The sequence below is a fragment of the Phragmites australis genome, chromosome 2, assembly GCF_958298935.1.
Source record: "Phragmites australis chromosome 2, lpPhrAust1.1, whole genome shotgun sequence".
Lineage (NCBI taxonomy): Eukaryota > Viridiplantae > Streptophyta > Magnoliopsida > Poales > Poaceae > Phragmites > Phragmites australis.
The window spans coordinates 36839894-36855858 of NC_084922.1; the positions used below are offsets into that span (position 1 = coordinate 36839894).

Genomic DNA, 15965 nt, shown 5'->3' on the forward strand with positions numbered 1-15965 from the left:
GCACTGCACCGTTGGACCTTCGTCGTCACCCACGCTTGGGAGAAACTATTGCTGCAACAAATAAAAACATGTACTGCAACAACAAAAATGCATTCCTGTAATATCGCCAACAAAGATGTGCAAGAGGCTCTGGAAACGTAGACGTATGGTGAGCGAACCTGCGAGTGAACGAGTGCACTGATCATGCGATCTGCGAGCGAGACCACAAGCAGGCAGGCGAGCGCTTGCGATATTTCACGTTGACGAATGATGCAAACTCGTGGGCATTTTCCTTCACTGGAGGTGGGCTGCACTGAAGAGCCAGCGTTCGATTTTTCCCCTGTATCAGACGTAAGACGAGGAGCATTACCGATTCCTTTCTTAGGCCCATCCTTCGTAATGATCCATTACTTTTGGGTGATTGATTCACCTATGATGTAGATCTCGCGATCTGACGTTGATCTCGCTATCTTCCATCCTCTAGCTACCTTTTTGACGCCAGAGGGGCAGGGATATTGGCAGATCAACGTCGGGTGTAGTTTGTAGGGTAGGTACTAGTAGTTTTAGGTGTATTTTAGTAAGATAGACTAGTTAGCTTGTTAGGGTTGTTTTGGTGGCGTCGATTCAGTGGCCATCCATGATTTTGTTGCTCCAAGTCGGTTCCAATGGCGGTGCTGGTGCCCGCTTCCTCTCCGGTGTTGATTTTGGGAGGCGTTTGAGGTATGTGTTTGGGTGTTATTTGGTTGTCGGATTTTGGTTCGACGGCACCAGGGTGGTCTTTGGGCCTCCAACTCTAGTAAGCTGGCGGTCGGTGGAGCCAGGTTGAAGTCAGATCGGCTTCTTTACGGCCTATGGCTATCAACAAGGGCATGCTGAAGCATCTAGGCCCCTAATTCGTGTTTTGGTAATTAATGACAATATGTCTTTTGTGGACTAATATGTTTGAATGAGTTATGAAAATGTTAGTCACAAAGATGTTGCGGAGTTAGAAGTTGCATGAGTGAAAAATATGAAGAATGGCTAGCTCAAGGCAAAGGTATAATTGTAGGGCATTTTCTTTTACCGGTCAACAGAGATTAAAGAAGAAAAATTGATCGGATTGATAGTATAAGTGTCATACTATTAAGAGGGGTTGATGTGTGTTTACTTAAGGTTTCTATGGTGCCAAATTGCTCAAAATTTCATTTCATATAGAGTTGAAAATTATAGTTTGAGAAAATCCGTCGAAAAGACTTCTCTTGGGAAGTTCTGTGTGCTGGCGGTCTGACCAGCCCAGGCGGTGGTTTGATCACTGTATAAGAACCAAAGCAATCTTACTCTTTTGAGAGTGGCGGTCTGACCGACCCTTCAGGCGGTCTTACCGCTGTATAAAATCTTATCAAACGCTGAGTAAAACCAAGTCCCGGTCTGACCGAAGGGTGTGTCGGTCTGATCGAGAATCATACAGAGAGTTTTGGGTCCCACGGTCTGACCGCGGGGTCCACTAGTCTGATCGCCAAGTTTGTGCTGGTCTGACCGAGAGGGGCGGTGGTCTGACCACCAGTCTATGTTAGAATTAAATTCGACCGTTGTCTGTAGCCGTTGTACGGGGGCAGTCTGACCGCCAATGGTGGTGCGGTCTGACTGCCACTTGCGTAGAACTGTCAGAACGGCAGTAACGGTCAGTTTTTGTGTAGAGAGGTATAAATAAGGGCATGGCTGGTTCGTTGAATGCATCTCTTGACTCTAGTACATAAATACAACACCTTGAGCTCTTGCCCTTACTCTCCCTCTCCATTGACTTGGTGATTGCATCTTTGAGAGGTTGAGAGTAACTAGTGCATAATTTCAAAGAGTTTGAGCAATTAGGCACTTGTGATCCTTCAAGCAAGCATCATCAACTTATTACTTTTGAAGGTTGCCACCTCCTAGACGGCTTGGAGGTTGTGGCACCGTCGAGCCCTTCAAGGAAGATTATGAAGGAACTGTGGTGGTGATTGTGAGAGGTTTGAGCACGCCTTGCCGAAGTGGTCGCACTTGAGGGGATCCTACGTCTCCGTTGAGGAGCTCGATCGCACTTGAGCTGAGCCTCCTTTAACCCATTTCCACACGAGATTGCACAAAGCACTCCTCAGCTCCACTTGGTATTCCTTCCCTTTTAGAGGTGAAATCCGACCTTTACAAACTCCTCATGACGCACCACAAGTGAATCGGTGGCTCGTTAGTGACTCATAGCTGTCTAGGAGACATCAATCTCCAAGAGTAACAAATGCACACGAAGCAAAGCTTAGAGATAAAACCTATTGCTCAAAGATGAACTTGAAATCACTTTCACTTGATCTCTCACTCAAATACCTTTCTCAAAATGTAGCACAAAGCAAGGGAGAGGAGATGTGAACTTTAGGGCTCTAGAGGTGTTTTCTTGTCAAGGCAGCAGCAGCTCGAAGAGGGTAAGGCAAAGGAGTATTTATAGGGTATCCTCCAAAAACTAGTTGTTATGTACTTTTCCAGTCCACATCAAAACTTCTGACCTTAAGATTGGAACTTCTGATCTATTCAAAGTAATAGCTACACCTCACTCTATCTATACTGAAACTAGAAATATACACACACCGGAACTTTCGACTAAATACATTGGAACTTCCGATTCAATAGAGAACTTCTCGAGCACTCAAAAATTTAACACTCCAGGCACTCCGATCAACATTGGAACTTTCGATCGAAAATATTAAAACTTTCGATTCAACAGAGGACTTCCCGAGCACTCAAAATTTTAACACGTCAGACACTCCGACATATATCGGAAGTTCCGATATGACCTATTGGAACTTCCGATATCAACAGAACATTTTAAAACAAGTATCTGTATTGTGGATTGTGTCTCTCATTCTAAGGATTGACTTTGAGCACTAAGATCGTGACAAAGCTTTCAACGTTACAACTCTCTTAATAATACAACATTCCTATACTCAAATTAAAGTAAAATTCTATAATTATAGGAATAACCATGCACCATCTTCTTTCTTAATTTTAGGGATCGTCAACGTCGTTTAGCTTTCATCATCAGGATTTTTACCTATTCAAATACTCATTAAACATATTAGTCCTTTAATCGTTTGTCGTCAACATCAAAACCCACAAAAGGGGCCTAGATGCACTTTTAATCTCCCCCTTGTTGGTGATTGATGATAACATAATTAAAGCTTACAAGAGATCTTAAATAAAACTATTTTTTAATACAAGGATATATGGTGAGCTCCCCTAAAGGTGTGCATTGTATGAAATTAATTTTTTTTTGAAAAACAAAAGCACATCTTGAAAGGAAATTTTGTGAAAGCACCCTTATATCTTTGCATTCGTGGGTGTGCAAGTGTGAAGATGTGCAATATCTAGGGCTGAAAACGGTAACGGAAATTCCCGATTTACCGGGGACCGTTTTCGAAAACTGTCGACTGTCTCTTTCCAAATTGGTAATTTTCGGAATCGGTATCAGTAAAATATCCCGAAAATGGTAGCGGAATCGGTTTGGGCCACTTCGGGCCGTTTAGTCGGTTTTCTAATTTTTACTAGAAATTACCGGTCTGGGCCTTCGGTATTTACCGAAATATATCAGCCCGTCAGCCCACTTCACTTTAACACCTCACCCGACGTTTCACCGTTTGGGCCTTCGGTATTTGGGTCCAACCGTCGCTCAATGCCTCAGCCCCCCAATCCAGTTTGCGCCGGCTCGACACCGTCGGAAACCCTACTACCACTGCCTGCCACCTTCATCCACCAGGCGCTGCCTCAGGCTGGCGTCTCCTCCGCCAGGCGCTGCCTCAGGCTGGTGTCTCCTCCGCCCGGTGCCACTTCCAGCCGATGCCGCCTCCACCCGGTGCCTCCACCTGCCTTCGCCTCCTCCTTCCGGCGTGCCTCCACCCGGCGCCTCCTCCGCCTGGCGTCTCCTCCTCGCAAAAAAAAATGTTTCATTGTGGTAGGAAAACAACATGGTGCATTTTATAGTTCATTTGCTTTGCTGATTTTTATTTGTCTATCAATGGATGATAGGAACTCAGAACAAAGTGGTGTTAGCTACAAGTGCAAGTGCGAGTACAAATGCAGCAACATGTTCTTCAGCTAAGAGGCAGTTAGAAATAGTAGCTAGTGGAAGTGGAAGTGGCACAGTGGGTGCATGTGCTGATGATATCATTGATGTGGACCATGAGGATGATGGACAACCTCCTTTGAAACAGTAAAAGAAGAGCACATTAGATGTATGGCAGTATTTCACCAAATACATAGTGACAGTGGAGGAGAATGGCAAGCAGGTTGATCAGTTGTGGGCAAAATTTAAGTTCAAAGGGTGTAATAACAAAACCAGCAAAGGTAGAGCTGAGAGTAACCGAGAAATGACTGGGTTTTGGAGTCATCTAAAGCATTATCACAGTATTGTTAAAGGCCAGCAACAACTCAAATCAGAAACTGATCATGAGAAAGGTATGACAGTTATTGAACCATACAAGTATGATCAAGAAGTTAGTTTAAGAAAGTTATACATTGCAATAATCATGCATGAGTATCCTTTCAACATAGTTGAACATGAATATTTTGTTGAGTTTATAAAATCCCTGCGCCCTAGACAATGCTGTTGCAAATGAAGTTGATGTTAAGGATGTCATCTTAGGACTGAAGAAGCATTATCCATTAATCTGTGATGGTCTATTTTTTCATGTGAGATGTGCTAATCACATTCTTAATTTGGTTGCTAAAGATGGTATGAGTGCGATTGCATCTTCAATTCAGAATATTAGAGCATTTGTAGTGGCTGTGAAGGGTTCTCCATTGCAGTGGGAGAAGTTCATAAAGTGTGCTACTGAGTGTGGATTGGACACAAAGTCAGGCCTCTCACTTGATGTTTCTACTAGGTGAAATTCAACGTATACCATGTTGAGGGATGCATTATAGTATAGGGTTGCTTTTGAGAGGCTCATGTCCTGCGAACGTGGCAGGTACGAGAAAATTGCTCCTTCCTCTACAGAATGGGAAAAGGCAAAATCTCTTTTACCATGCTTGAAAAAGTTCTTTGATCTCACTGAGTTATTTTCTGGTACATTATATCCAACTGCAAACTTATTTTTCAAAGGCTTCTGTGAGATTAAGTTCTTGCTTACTGATTGGTGTCATAGTGATGATCCTACTATTAGTAGTATGGAAACTTCTATGAGTTCTAAGTTTGAGAAGTATTGGAAGAAGTCCAATGTCGCTCTTGCTATTGCAAGTGTTCTTGACCCTCGGTTCAAGAGAAAAATTGTAGAATTTTACTTGAGGAGGTGTATAAAAATTCCTATCAAGATGAACTTAACAAATTTTATTGTGTTACGAGGAAGATGTATGAATGCTATGCTTCTACTAATGCTTCATCTTTAAAGAGTAAAGCACCTACACCTTCATCAGAGGTAGATCTGTTATAGACACTGTAGATGAGAAACTTAATAGCTACCTATATGACACACATGACCTGGATGATTATGCAAATGACTTGGATAAGTACTTGGCAGAACCACCGTTAAAGGTTACTAAAGCCAATTATCATACATTTGATATTTTAGCATGGTGGAAGGGTCCGAGGGATGGGTATCCTATTTTGTGGCTGCTTGCTCGTGATGTGCTTGCCATGCAAGTGTCAACGGTAGCTTATGAATCGGCTTTTAGTGCTAGCTGCCATGTTGTTGATCCATATCGTTCTCGTCTTGATCCTGAGATGGTACAAGCACTGATTTGCATTAAAGATTGGATAGCTGCAGCAAAAAAAAGGTGACAATTTAAACTTCTACTCGTGTAAAATCTTTACATTTTTACTAATGTACCTGCCTTGATATTTCAGGTTCTAAGAATGTTTCGTCATTGGTCGTTGATCTTGACGTTCTTGAGGCTGTTGCTAATAATATGATGTTTGAGGTATAAAATATAAATTGTACAACTACTTCTATTTTCTGTTCTCATTTGTGCAAAAAGACTTGCTGGATATTAATTAAATAATTTTCCTACAAAACAACAGGACGAAGACTTGGCAAGTGATGATGATGAGCTTGAGGTTGAGCTGTAGGCCGCCAAACAAAGTGAAGAAAGAGGAAATTCAAAAGTGATGAGTTTGTGTTGTGCTTGGTCAAATAACATTTGTATGGACAAAACTTGTATGGAGACTTAGTGTTGTGCTTGTATGGAGACTTTAATCCTTGTAATGAGGTTGTGTTGTGCTTGTATGGAAACTTAAATTCTTGTGCTAAACATTTGCGCTTGTATGGAGATTTGTATCCTTGTGCTTGTCAATTAACAATTGTCTTATCATATAAGATATATCGATATATCATATACTCATGTCGATTATAGTCATGTCATGTATGACTTTGTTAAACTTATCGTATGTGATGTATAACTTGTGAGCTATATTTTGGTGCTTCCGTTCAGAATTATTGATTCTTGATCGATATCGACATATTATCGATCCGATAATACCGATTTCGATTTTCCGATACAACCGATACCATATTCGTTTCCGGCATTACCACTCTCGATTCCGTTTCCGAGAAAAAATACGGAAACAGAAACGGTTTTAGCGTATTCCGACCATTTTCATCCCTAGCAATATCGGCATAAGAGAGTATGAATATATAGAGCATGTCATCTCACATATATCAAAAGAAATTGCATATGACATGATAGCTCACACAATATGAAACATAATTAAAGATACGACATTTGACATACCATACATAATACATAAGAGTAGCACATTACATCACACTAGTATAGTAAAGTTCTTACAACACATTAAACAAGGTTCAATACATAAAACAAGTCCAACTGACAACGATGGAAAGGAAACGAATATGTCCTAAGATATGATTAAGTTTTTCTCTCCCCCTTTGGCATCAAGACACCAAAAAGAAGAAAGAAGCTAAAATAGTGGTCTACTTGTCGTTGTCCTCCTCCTCCTCGTCCTCATCTCCATCGAACTCAGAAGCAGAAGCATGAGCAGGAACTATACTGGAAGGATCTTCTATCACATCCTCATCATTGTCCTCAACCTCAAAACCATCGGGAGAGCAAGGTGGCTGAATATTCAGGTGCATGTGGATCTCTTTGACTCTCCTAGTGAGCTTTTTCCTAGCAGCCCTCTCCTTTTGAACTCTCACAGAAGTACTCTTGCATAAGCAAAAGATGGACTTTAAGATCTGAAGGGTGAAGGAAGAAGAAGCCGACTCTAGTGTTGGTGACTCCGCACTCGGAGAGGAATGAACACGCTTAATCACCCTTATTTGCAGCCTTGAGTGCTTCACTTCCTTGCGAAAAGAGAGTTTGGTGACTTTTTCAATCATAAGCATAATATAAGGTGCACAGCTACATCCTCTCTTAGGATCAAGAGGGATAAAGAGAATCTCCTCCAAAATAAAGTGAAACACATTAAACTTTGTGTTACCCTTCATTTTTGCAAGCAAGTTCCTAGTATAAGAAAGAATACTGTTGGCATCTCCATCTTTAGGTGCAATTGTTTTCATCACCATCTTGTTAAGATAAGCATAAAAAGGAAGACCTTTTATTTTTCCAAGCTTGTATTCTTCATTCATATCATATATGAACTACATCTCTTATGTCTCCATGACATTTTCATTATGGATTTTGTCGGTGTCGCGATAATCATCTGCAGTGAAACCTAAAAGTCTAGCAAACGCTGAATATTTGATCTTGTACCATTTGTCATCCAATGGATAGACCTTGCAGCATCATGATCAACATAATAGGTAATATAAAACTGGGCAATCACTTCTTCACAATAAGGATATTCAAATGCCATGATACCCTTCAGATTATGAAACTCACAAATTGCAATTACTTCATCAAAGATGTCATTATCTTGGCTCTCTATGTAGCTTCAATTAATCAACTACATACGAGATGTGGGATACTTCATGGGAAGAATCATTGACTTATAGGAATCCTGCTGAAAGAAGGTCCAGAAACGATTAGCAGTGGAGGACCTGTCAAACTCAAAAGGATCTGATTCTCTTTGCTTCTTGACAACAACAGATCTGCCCTTGTAGCTGATGCAATGCCTTGGGTGATTATTAGCTCTATTAGGCACGTGCATCCTCAAGGGTCCAATCTCCTCTTGTGGCTCCATCTCAACATCTTCTTCAGTTTCTGCCTGAGCACTAGAGGTACCACCTCTTCTAGGTGGTAGAGAACCACCTCTAACAACATTAGCTATTTGAGGGCTTTTCTCAATTGCGGGCATAGCTGGATTTGGATTTTTGCCTATACTGGTTGCTTGCTTTTTGTTCTTTCTTTGTCTTGAGCTTTCCGGTTGAGATGAATTGGTTCTAGCTTTGATCATCCTCTCATAAACATGTCTATCTTCCATCACTGATCCTAAGATAGATAGGTATGCGTAAAGACTTGGGATCAAGCGAAAGAAGATCGAAAAAAAAATCTAGACATTAGTGTTGAAATCAGTGAAAATTGAAAGTTCCGACTGGATCAATCAGAAGTTCCGACATGGATCGTAAGTTTCGACTTTCACAGTCCAGCACCAAAATCAAAATTTCTATGATTTTTACCAACAACTATGAGAGATGATTATAGATCCAACATCTAAAGACCACATGTTATACTTCCACCGAAGGGACTCACAAGAGACTTAAGATTTCAAGAAACCCTAGAAGGAGGCGAATATGCCTTGAGGGAGAGCAAACATCGGAGAAGAACATCGATCCAGAGAGGAATCGGAGTCTCTGGCTGAGGGAGAACCTAAATCAGAGGAAGAACTGGAGTTTTCGATGGCTCGGAAGGTTCGATCGCCGGGGGAGTGCGAGACCGAGGTGAGAGGCAACGGTGAAAGTAATAGAATGAGAAGGAAAATGTTTCACTGAGGGTAAAAGGTGTTGTTAACTTCCACTCATCGGAAGTTCCGATCATAGGATCTGAAGTTCCGTACGTGTAAATTTCCAGAAAGACTGAAGATCGGAAGTTGCGATGTATAAATTAGAAGTTCCGATATGCTTATTTTTTGAGGAAAGAATCTGGGAGTTTTAACTGATCGGATGTTCTGGTTTGAGACACTGGATATTCTGATATGTGTAAATACAAAACAAAGGTTTTTTGAAGGAATTTGAAACTGAGATTCGGAAGGACTTTTAGAGAGGTTGATTAGTCGAACACTTTGGATGTTTTTCCACTTGTGATCAGCGAACACACAATCAATCAAAGCTATAATCACAAGCGTATCAACACGATCCAAAGATCATAATAGATAAATTGGTATGAAGATGAACAAATAAATCTGACAAGCGGTAAAAAAAGAGAGCAAATGGAACCAATAATGGTGAATTGACTTAGACATTGGTCTTGTATGAATCCAAATATTGTACTAGGACCAAAATTCATTTAGAATGAGATCCCTTAGCACTAGATTCACATTTTGCGCATAAATATAGGAATAACCATACACCGTCTTTTTTCTTCATTTTAAAGATCGCCAACGTCATTTAGCTTTCATCATTGGGATTTTTACCTATTCAAATACTCATTGAACATATTAGTCCTTTAATCGTTTGTCGTCAATCATCAAAACCAACATAGGGAGACTAGATGCACTTTCACAAACATATCACGGTTTTTCTCAAAAAAAAAAAAACCTATGATGTAGATCGTAGAGGATGTTATAATGAAAAATTCCTTATTTGCAATAAAAAAATATCCCTATTCTTTATATGTCATTTCAGAAACGAATTTCTTTATCTGCCATCGATTTCATTTTTAGTTCCTTCCATGCCACTCTGTTGGCTCTCCATCGTCGAATTCACTATTCACCAAGACTGTTTATGGCACAAGTTCTCCAAAAAATTAGTAGTCTTCTATTTCTTTAAAAATCCTAGAACTTTGTATACAGTTTTATAATCCATGTGCAAACCATTTTAATTGGATTCACCTAAAAAGCATGTGTAGAATTTAAACTAAAATTCTCCAAAAAATGCTACTTTTATAACTTGTAAGAGTTGTTAGGGACTCAAATAAAATCCCAAAAATCTAGAAATTTCACTAATATTCTTTTATATGATGGACTAATTTATAAAATTATTTTTAACCCTAGATTATATTGTTAAAAGTGAGTTCCTTTGTAATGCTCTATTTGTATGCAATTTCTATCTAAAAAAAAGAAGGTTAATGCAGCTCTTGAGATGCGCACCCTACATCGAATGGATGGTGATGCAGAGGAGGGAGGGAGAGAGAGAGAGAGAGAGAGAGAGAGAGAGGTAGTTCCTCGTGCGCCCAATTGAATTGGCTATGGTGCTAGAGATGATAGTAAAGTTGGCCAGTGCAGAGAAAGAAGATGCAGTCGCTACTCACTAGTGAGGTCCTCCATCAAATGCGGTAGAGATCAGGGCAAGAGCTGGCGGCTACTTGGAGTTGGGGTGGTGGTTGGAGGGAGAGTGCGAGGTTACGAGGGCAAAGAGAGGGAGGTGAGGAGTTGAGTGAAAGAGGGACAAGAGTAACAATGAGAATACAATATATTGGGAAAGGCAAGGGAGAGACATGGTGGAGGTAATGATGGGAGCCTGAACTATGGGCCCAAGTTGATAGTAACAAAAGAGTAATGAAGGACGTGTTTGGATCCGTTGTTGGCGCTCCCTAGCTTTCGCTCAGCAAGAAGTTGGAACGGTACATGCGTTTGGATTCCTTGCCGGTTGCCTTGGTGCTTGTGAAAGCAAGCTTTTCCTTCGCTTGCTCAGGCAAGTTGGTTCGACTCTCCTGGTCTAGCAAGGCTAGCCTTGCTGGGCGAGGCAAGGCTAGCCTTACCGGGCCCTAAAAGTTGTTAGAAATTATAATAGTATTATTTGGAGAATTTTAGTTTAAATTATACAAAGGATTTTTGGGTGATTCCAATTAAAATAGGTTGCACATGGATTAGGAAACACACAAAATAAATTTTAGGATTTTTAGAGAAACAGAAGACAATTGTGCCCTTGAATAGTACTGATGAACAGTGAATTTCGACGTTAGAATTGAGAGAAAGGCCAACAGAGTGGCATGGAAGGAAAAAAATTGAAATCGACAGAAGATAAGGAAATTTGTTTCCTGAAGTGGCGTAGAAGGAAGAGAGGTATTTTTTAATGGCAAATAAGGAATTTCCACTTGTTATAATCTAGCTCTAAAAAAAAAATCAACTCAAACAATTACTTATACAATGAGAAATAAAAAAAAGATAAATCTCATTTGTACATACTCTGACAGACTATGTATAATAACATTTATCTTTTTTGTTTCTCATTGTACACATCATATTTTTATCTGAGTTTTTTTATAGCTAGATTATCATATCCTCTGCATCAAAAAAAAATCATGATTATTTCGGTAGTATTATAAATTTGGGGAGCAATGGAATGCAATTTTTTATCTTTTAACATGTCACCTGTTGGAGGTGCAATATGTTTATTTTTTAAAACCTATTGCTTGTTGGATGGGCGACAGGTGCTTGTCGCTCTTCCAACAGGCGACAGTAGCCTATTTTTATAATTTTTTTCACATGAACGTCTATTTTATAATTTTTTATTTTTGAAATATAAAAATAAAAAGAGCGTGTGTATATTGCATTGACTTTTGTAAGAACGTGTACTATGGGATTATCTATCAAAAAAAGAAGGTTAATGCGGCTGTTGCGATGCGTACCCTACATCGAATGGATGGTGATGCGGAGGAGAGAGAGAGGGGTAGTTCCTCGTGCGCTCAATTCAATCAGCTATAGTGCTAGAGATGATAGTAAAGTTGGCCAGTGCAGAGAAAGAAGATGCAGTCGCTACTCACTAGTGAGATCCTCCATCAAATGCGGTAGAGATCAGGGCAAGAACTGGCGGCTACTTGGAGTTGGGGTGGTGGTCGGAGGGAGAGTGTGAGGTTACTAGGGCAAGGAGAGGGAGGTGAGGAGTTGAGTAAAAGAGGGACAAGAGTAACAACGAGAATACAATATATTAGAAAAGGCAAGGGTTCGACTCTCCTAGTCTAGCAAGGCTAGCCTTGCTGGGCGAGGCAAGGCGAGCGACGTGGACAAAGAACTATGGAGAGACATGATGGAGGTAATGATGGTGGCTGAACTATGGGTCCAAGTTGACAGCAATAAAAGAGTAATGAAGGACGTGTTTGGATCCATTGTTGGTGCTTGCCTAGCTCTCGCTGAGCAAGAAGTTGGAACGGTACGTGCGTTTGGTTCCTTGCCGGTTGCCTCGGTGCTTGTGAAAGCAAGCTTTTCCTTCGCTCGCTCAGGCGAGCTGGTTCGACTCTTTTAGTCTAGCAAGACTAGCCTTGCTGGGCGAGGCAAGGCGAGCGACTTGGGCAAAGAAACTAAACACACCCAAAGTGTATGTGCAAAGAGACAATGCACTAGAGATGTTGTCTCTTGTTCCTTTATCAGATGGCATGGTATGCCATGCTAGTGAAGTAGTGATAACATCTTACTCTACTGTTGAAGATGCACCTTCATGTACGGCCAGAATTGTTCTCTCAAAACAATAAGGGTAAGGAAGACTCTTAGAGGTGAAAATCTTATAGAGTAGAGCTCTCAGGGCTGATTCGTTTTTAGGTTCTCTTTGTTTTATTCACACCAAAAAGTTCGGATGCATGGAGTGCCAATATTTGGGGAAGAAAATTTTGGTAAAATTGACAAGTATTCGGAGGGAGTAGCTTATCAAAATCGGAATAGTGAAATTGTCGCTAAGTTTTGGTGGCAAACAAAGCTAGTGTATGTCTGGCTCCCGCTATAGTAGCTAGAACTACGGAGGGAAAATATGTAGTTGGATTTGTTTTTCAGTCAATGTTTGAAGCAAACATATGAGAGGAAGAATAGAGAGAGCTACGGAACATATAAGGCATGTGAGGGGTGGCAAAACACTAAATCGGAGCCCATAGGGGAGCCAACATCGGGGGCTTAGGGTGAAGCCACGGAGTCTAGATGGTCGCGGAAATGCACAGGGGTGAAGGATGGTTAGATGACGGAGGATGAAGACTCTGCTAGAGATCTATTTATAATTGTTTTGGAGTTTAACTGAAATAGAATGTGAGATGACTACTCTTTTGAGATGCTCTCGAATCCAGCGCGGACCACCGCCAGTCGTCGTCAATCAAGATCGACGTGTAACCACTAACCAACATAGGAGCACCGAGCAAATGTACCGGACGAGTTGGGATCCCGTGGCTCCAGTTCAATTGCTTTCCCGTGGATCGAGGAGCATATCCCAGGAATATGTGCCTGATTTTTGGTGAAGCTCGGATCTGCAGCGAACCCGCCGGCCAATCTCTCTCTCAGTTTCACGGGTATAGGATACGTGACAGGTACATGTCATTTGAACCGCAATAAGCACGTCGGAGTAAATGGGCGCAGCCTCTGGAAAGCTTTGCTGCGATTCAAAACAAGACGAATTGAAGCGACGGATTTTGCTGTGACAGACAGGTACCACGCCTGATTGCAACTATGAGTAAATAGGACGTGAAAATTCCACTAGAACTAATTTATCAGGATTCTTCATTTGCATTTGAGATTTATATTAATGAAATAGATAAAAAAAATTATAAGATAGATAGTAAAATCAATAAATAAATGAGTATCTAATGACTGAGATATGAGATACGTTGTGCGTGTAAAAATATGCAAATACGTGGAATTCATACTCCTTTGATTTCGTTTCTCCTGGTTGTATTGGTTGCATGTACTCTGTTTTCTTGAATTTCATCCGTTGAAATTTGATCATTTGTCAGTACGTAAGATACAAAGAAGCCGTCGCCAAATCTTAAGTGACAGGCTCAGGGATACACCACATCACACCACAAACAAATTAGTCAACATAGTCAAACGCTACTACTCGTGCGGTCGTGCGTTACATTTGTTCGAGCTCGCCAAGAACACAATCCTGCAATCTCATCGGTCCTTAATCTTGTCAAATATACCAACCTACCAATAACTCGCCACGAGCACGATCGACAGATTCGGATTAGTTCTTGACGCCGAGCGCCATGGGCATGCCGTCCTGCACGGCGACGGGCAAGGACTCGAGCTTGCAGTCGAGCGGCAGCAGCGCGCTCTGGTCCTCCACAAGCGCCCTCCTGACGAGCCGCAGCAGCGTCTCCTCCATCTCCGCGCCGTCGCCCCACGGGTGCACCTCCGCCTGCAGCAGCGCGGGGTTCTCGCGGATGAGGTCCCACACGGGGTAACCCCTGCGCGGCATCATGAAGTCCTCCCTCCCGAGCCGCAGCGACGGGCAGTAGTCGCCGCGCCCGTCGCCCAGGTAGATGACCCGCTTCCTCCCGGCCGACGCCTCGCGGAGGATGCGGTCGAGCACCTGGCCCTTGCACATGTTGGGCGGGCAGGTGCCGACGCCGCACCCGTGCGGGGCGGAGCGGAAGTCGTGGTAGGGCGCGATGCGGAGGCGGCCGTCGGCGTCGATGTGGCTCGGGTTGGTGTTCACCTCGGTGAAGCAGCCCCGGAGGCCGTGGTGCTCCAGGATAGCCTCGATGAAGAACAGGTTGGCATCGCTCAGGACCCGTAGGTCGCACCCGAGCGCGTAGGCGGCCTTAATGGCCGCGGGGACGTGCGGGTCCAGCGGCGCCGCCTTGAGCACCTCGGCGATATCAGCCAGGGTCTTGCCCTGCGCGTGCAGCTCCCCCATCATCGTGTCCTGCGCCATCAAACTAAATCATGTCAGGATCGAGATGGCCGCGCGCGACGTTGTGGTCGCTATCAAATACGACGCATAGGAGAGAATGGCAGCCGGGATTGCAGCCTTGCAGGGCAGGGGACGTGTACGTACCATGAGGGTGTTCCAGGGCATGGTGGGGAGGAGGCGGTCGAACAGCTCGGTGGCGCCAAGGTTGTCGACGACCCAGTTGTCGCTGTCGACGTCGATGATCGTCTTGTCGAAGTCGAACACCACCACGATCCCGGCCATCTCTCTCGACGAGGAAGGGTTTAATTGGATGGCTTCGAGGCTAGGCTACGCTCTGTGAGTCTGGGAACTCGTGATCGATCGATGGCTAGGAGCCGTGCCACGGGTGGCCTTATATACCGCGCGCGGGGCGGGAAGATGCCGGGGGAATATTACGAGATGCCTAAGAATAGCGAGCCGGTCCCGGTGTTTCGGTTCCGAGGCTGCGATCTGGAGCCAGCAGCAGGGGATCAAAGGGTTGGCGCGGTCGCGGCGGGAAACCACACGGCTACACGAGGCGCGTGCTCTGGTTTGGTTTGCGCAGCGTCGCGCCGCGTCGCGGTCGCACCACCGCCCGGTGCCGTGGTGGAAGGAGGTTGCGACCGCGAAAGAAGGTGCGAGGCGGCGGCGGCTTCTAGTGTGGTCGTGTGGCGCGTGGAGAAGGATCCGGAGAGGCTCCTGCATACCGGCGAGGGAATATCCACTCTCTGTGCCTCTGGAGCCGTGGTGGAGTGGAGTCGCTTTCGCCGTCTCTGAAGGCGCGGTCGTTTGGTCCACCGAATTCGGTATGTGCCCGTCGATTTTGCCTCAAATTGAATCGATTGAGATGAAGTCCTATTTGCCGAAATTGGTCTCCTGCGTCGCTCAAGTGAAATTCGGAAACGTTTTTTTTTTTTTTTTGGTTCTCTTTCTGATCCGAACATGCACACACAAATAAAGCTCACGTGGTGTAAGGTTTGCAGTTTTGTAAAGCAGTCAGCTGATCCATTACTATACAGGGCGAGATTGTGTTTTTCTCTAGAGCGCCAGGGGAACGTTGTTCTGCTTAGTGTATGAATAATACTATGTGTTTAAGAAAAGAAAATGTTAATTATTTATATAAAAATCATAATTTTTAATGCATATAAAGACTACAAGTACTTGAAAATTGTAATTTCTAATGAAAGTAAAGACTGTATATACTGAAATACGGTTAAATATCTTGTTATCACCAATATAAATATCAATGCTTAATTAAATATCTTACTTTCCACCTAAATACATATGTTACTACACTTA

The 15965-nt window shown here is 42.9% G+C and overlaps 1 protein-coding gene across 1 annotated transcript; it reads right to left on the reverse strand.

The window, feature by feature from the left end:
• Positions 1-13702: 13702 nt before the first annotated feature.
• LOC133908621 (inorganic pyrophosphatase 1-like) lies at positions 13703-15210 on the reverse strand. Its single transcript, XM_062350730.1, has 2 exons — positions 14793-15210; positions 13703-14660 (listed from the first exon to the last, which is right to left on the reverse strand). The coding sequence occupies exons 1-2, from the start codon at positions 14928-14930 to the stop codon at positions 13977-13979; spliced, it is 822 nt and encodes a 273-aa protein (XP_062206714.1). The 5' UTR covers positions 14931-15210; the 3' UTR covers positions 13703-13976.
• Between the last annotated feature and the right edge of the window lie 755 nt (positions 15211-15965).

What these genes read in the sequence shown, in the direction of transcription:
- LOC133908621 (XM_062350730.1), bottom strand. Translation starts at nt 14,930, where the DNA reads ATGGCCGGGATCGTGGTGGTGTTCGACTTCGACAAGACGATCATCGAC. An exon ending in TGCCCTGGAACACCCTCATG is followed by an intron (nt 14,661 to 14,792) that starts GTACGTACACGT and finishes TTGATGGCGCAG; the next exon opens with GACACGATGATGGGGGAGCT.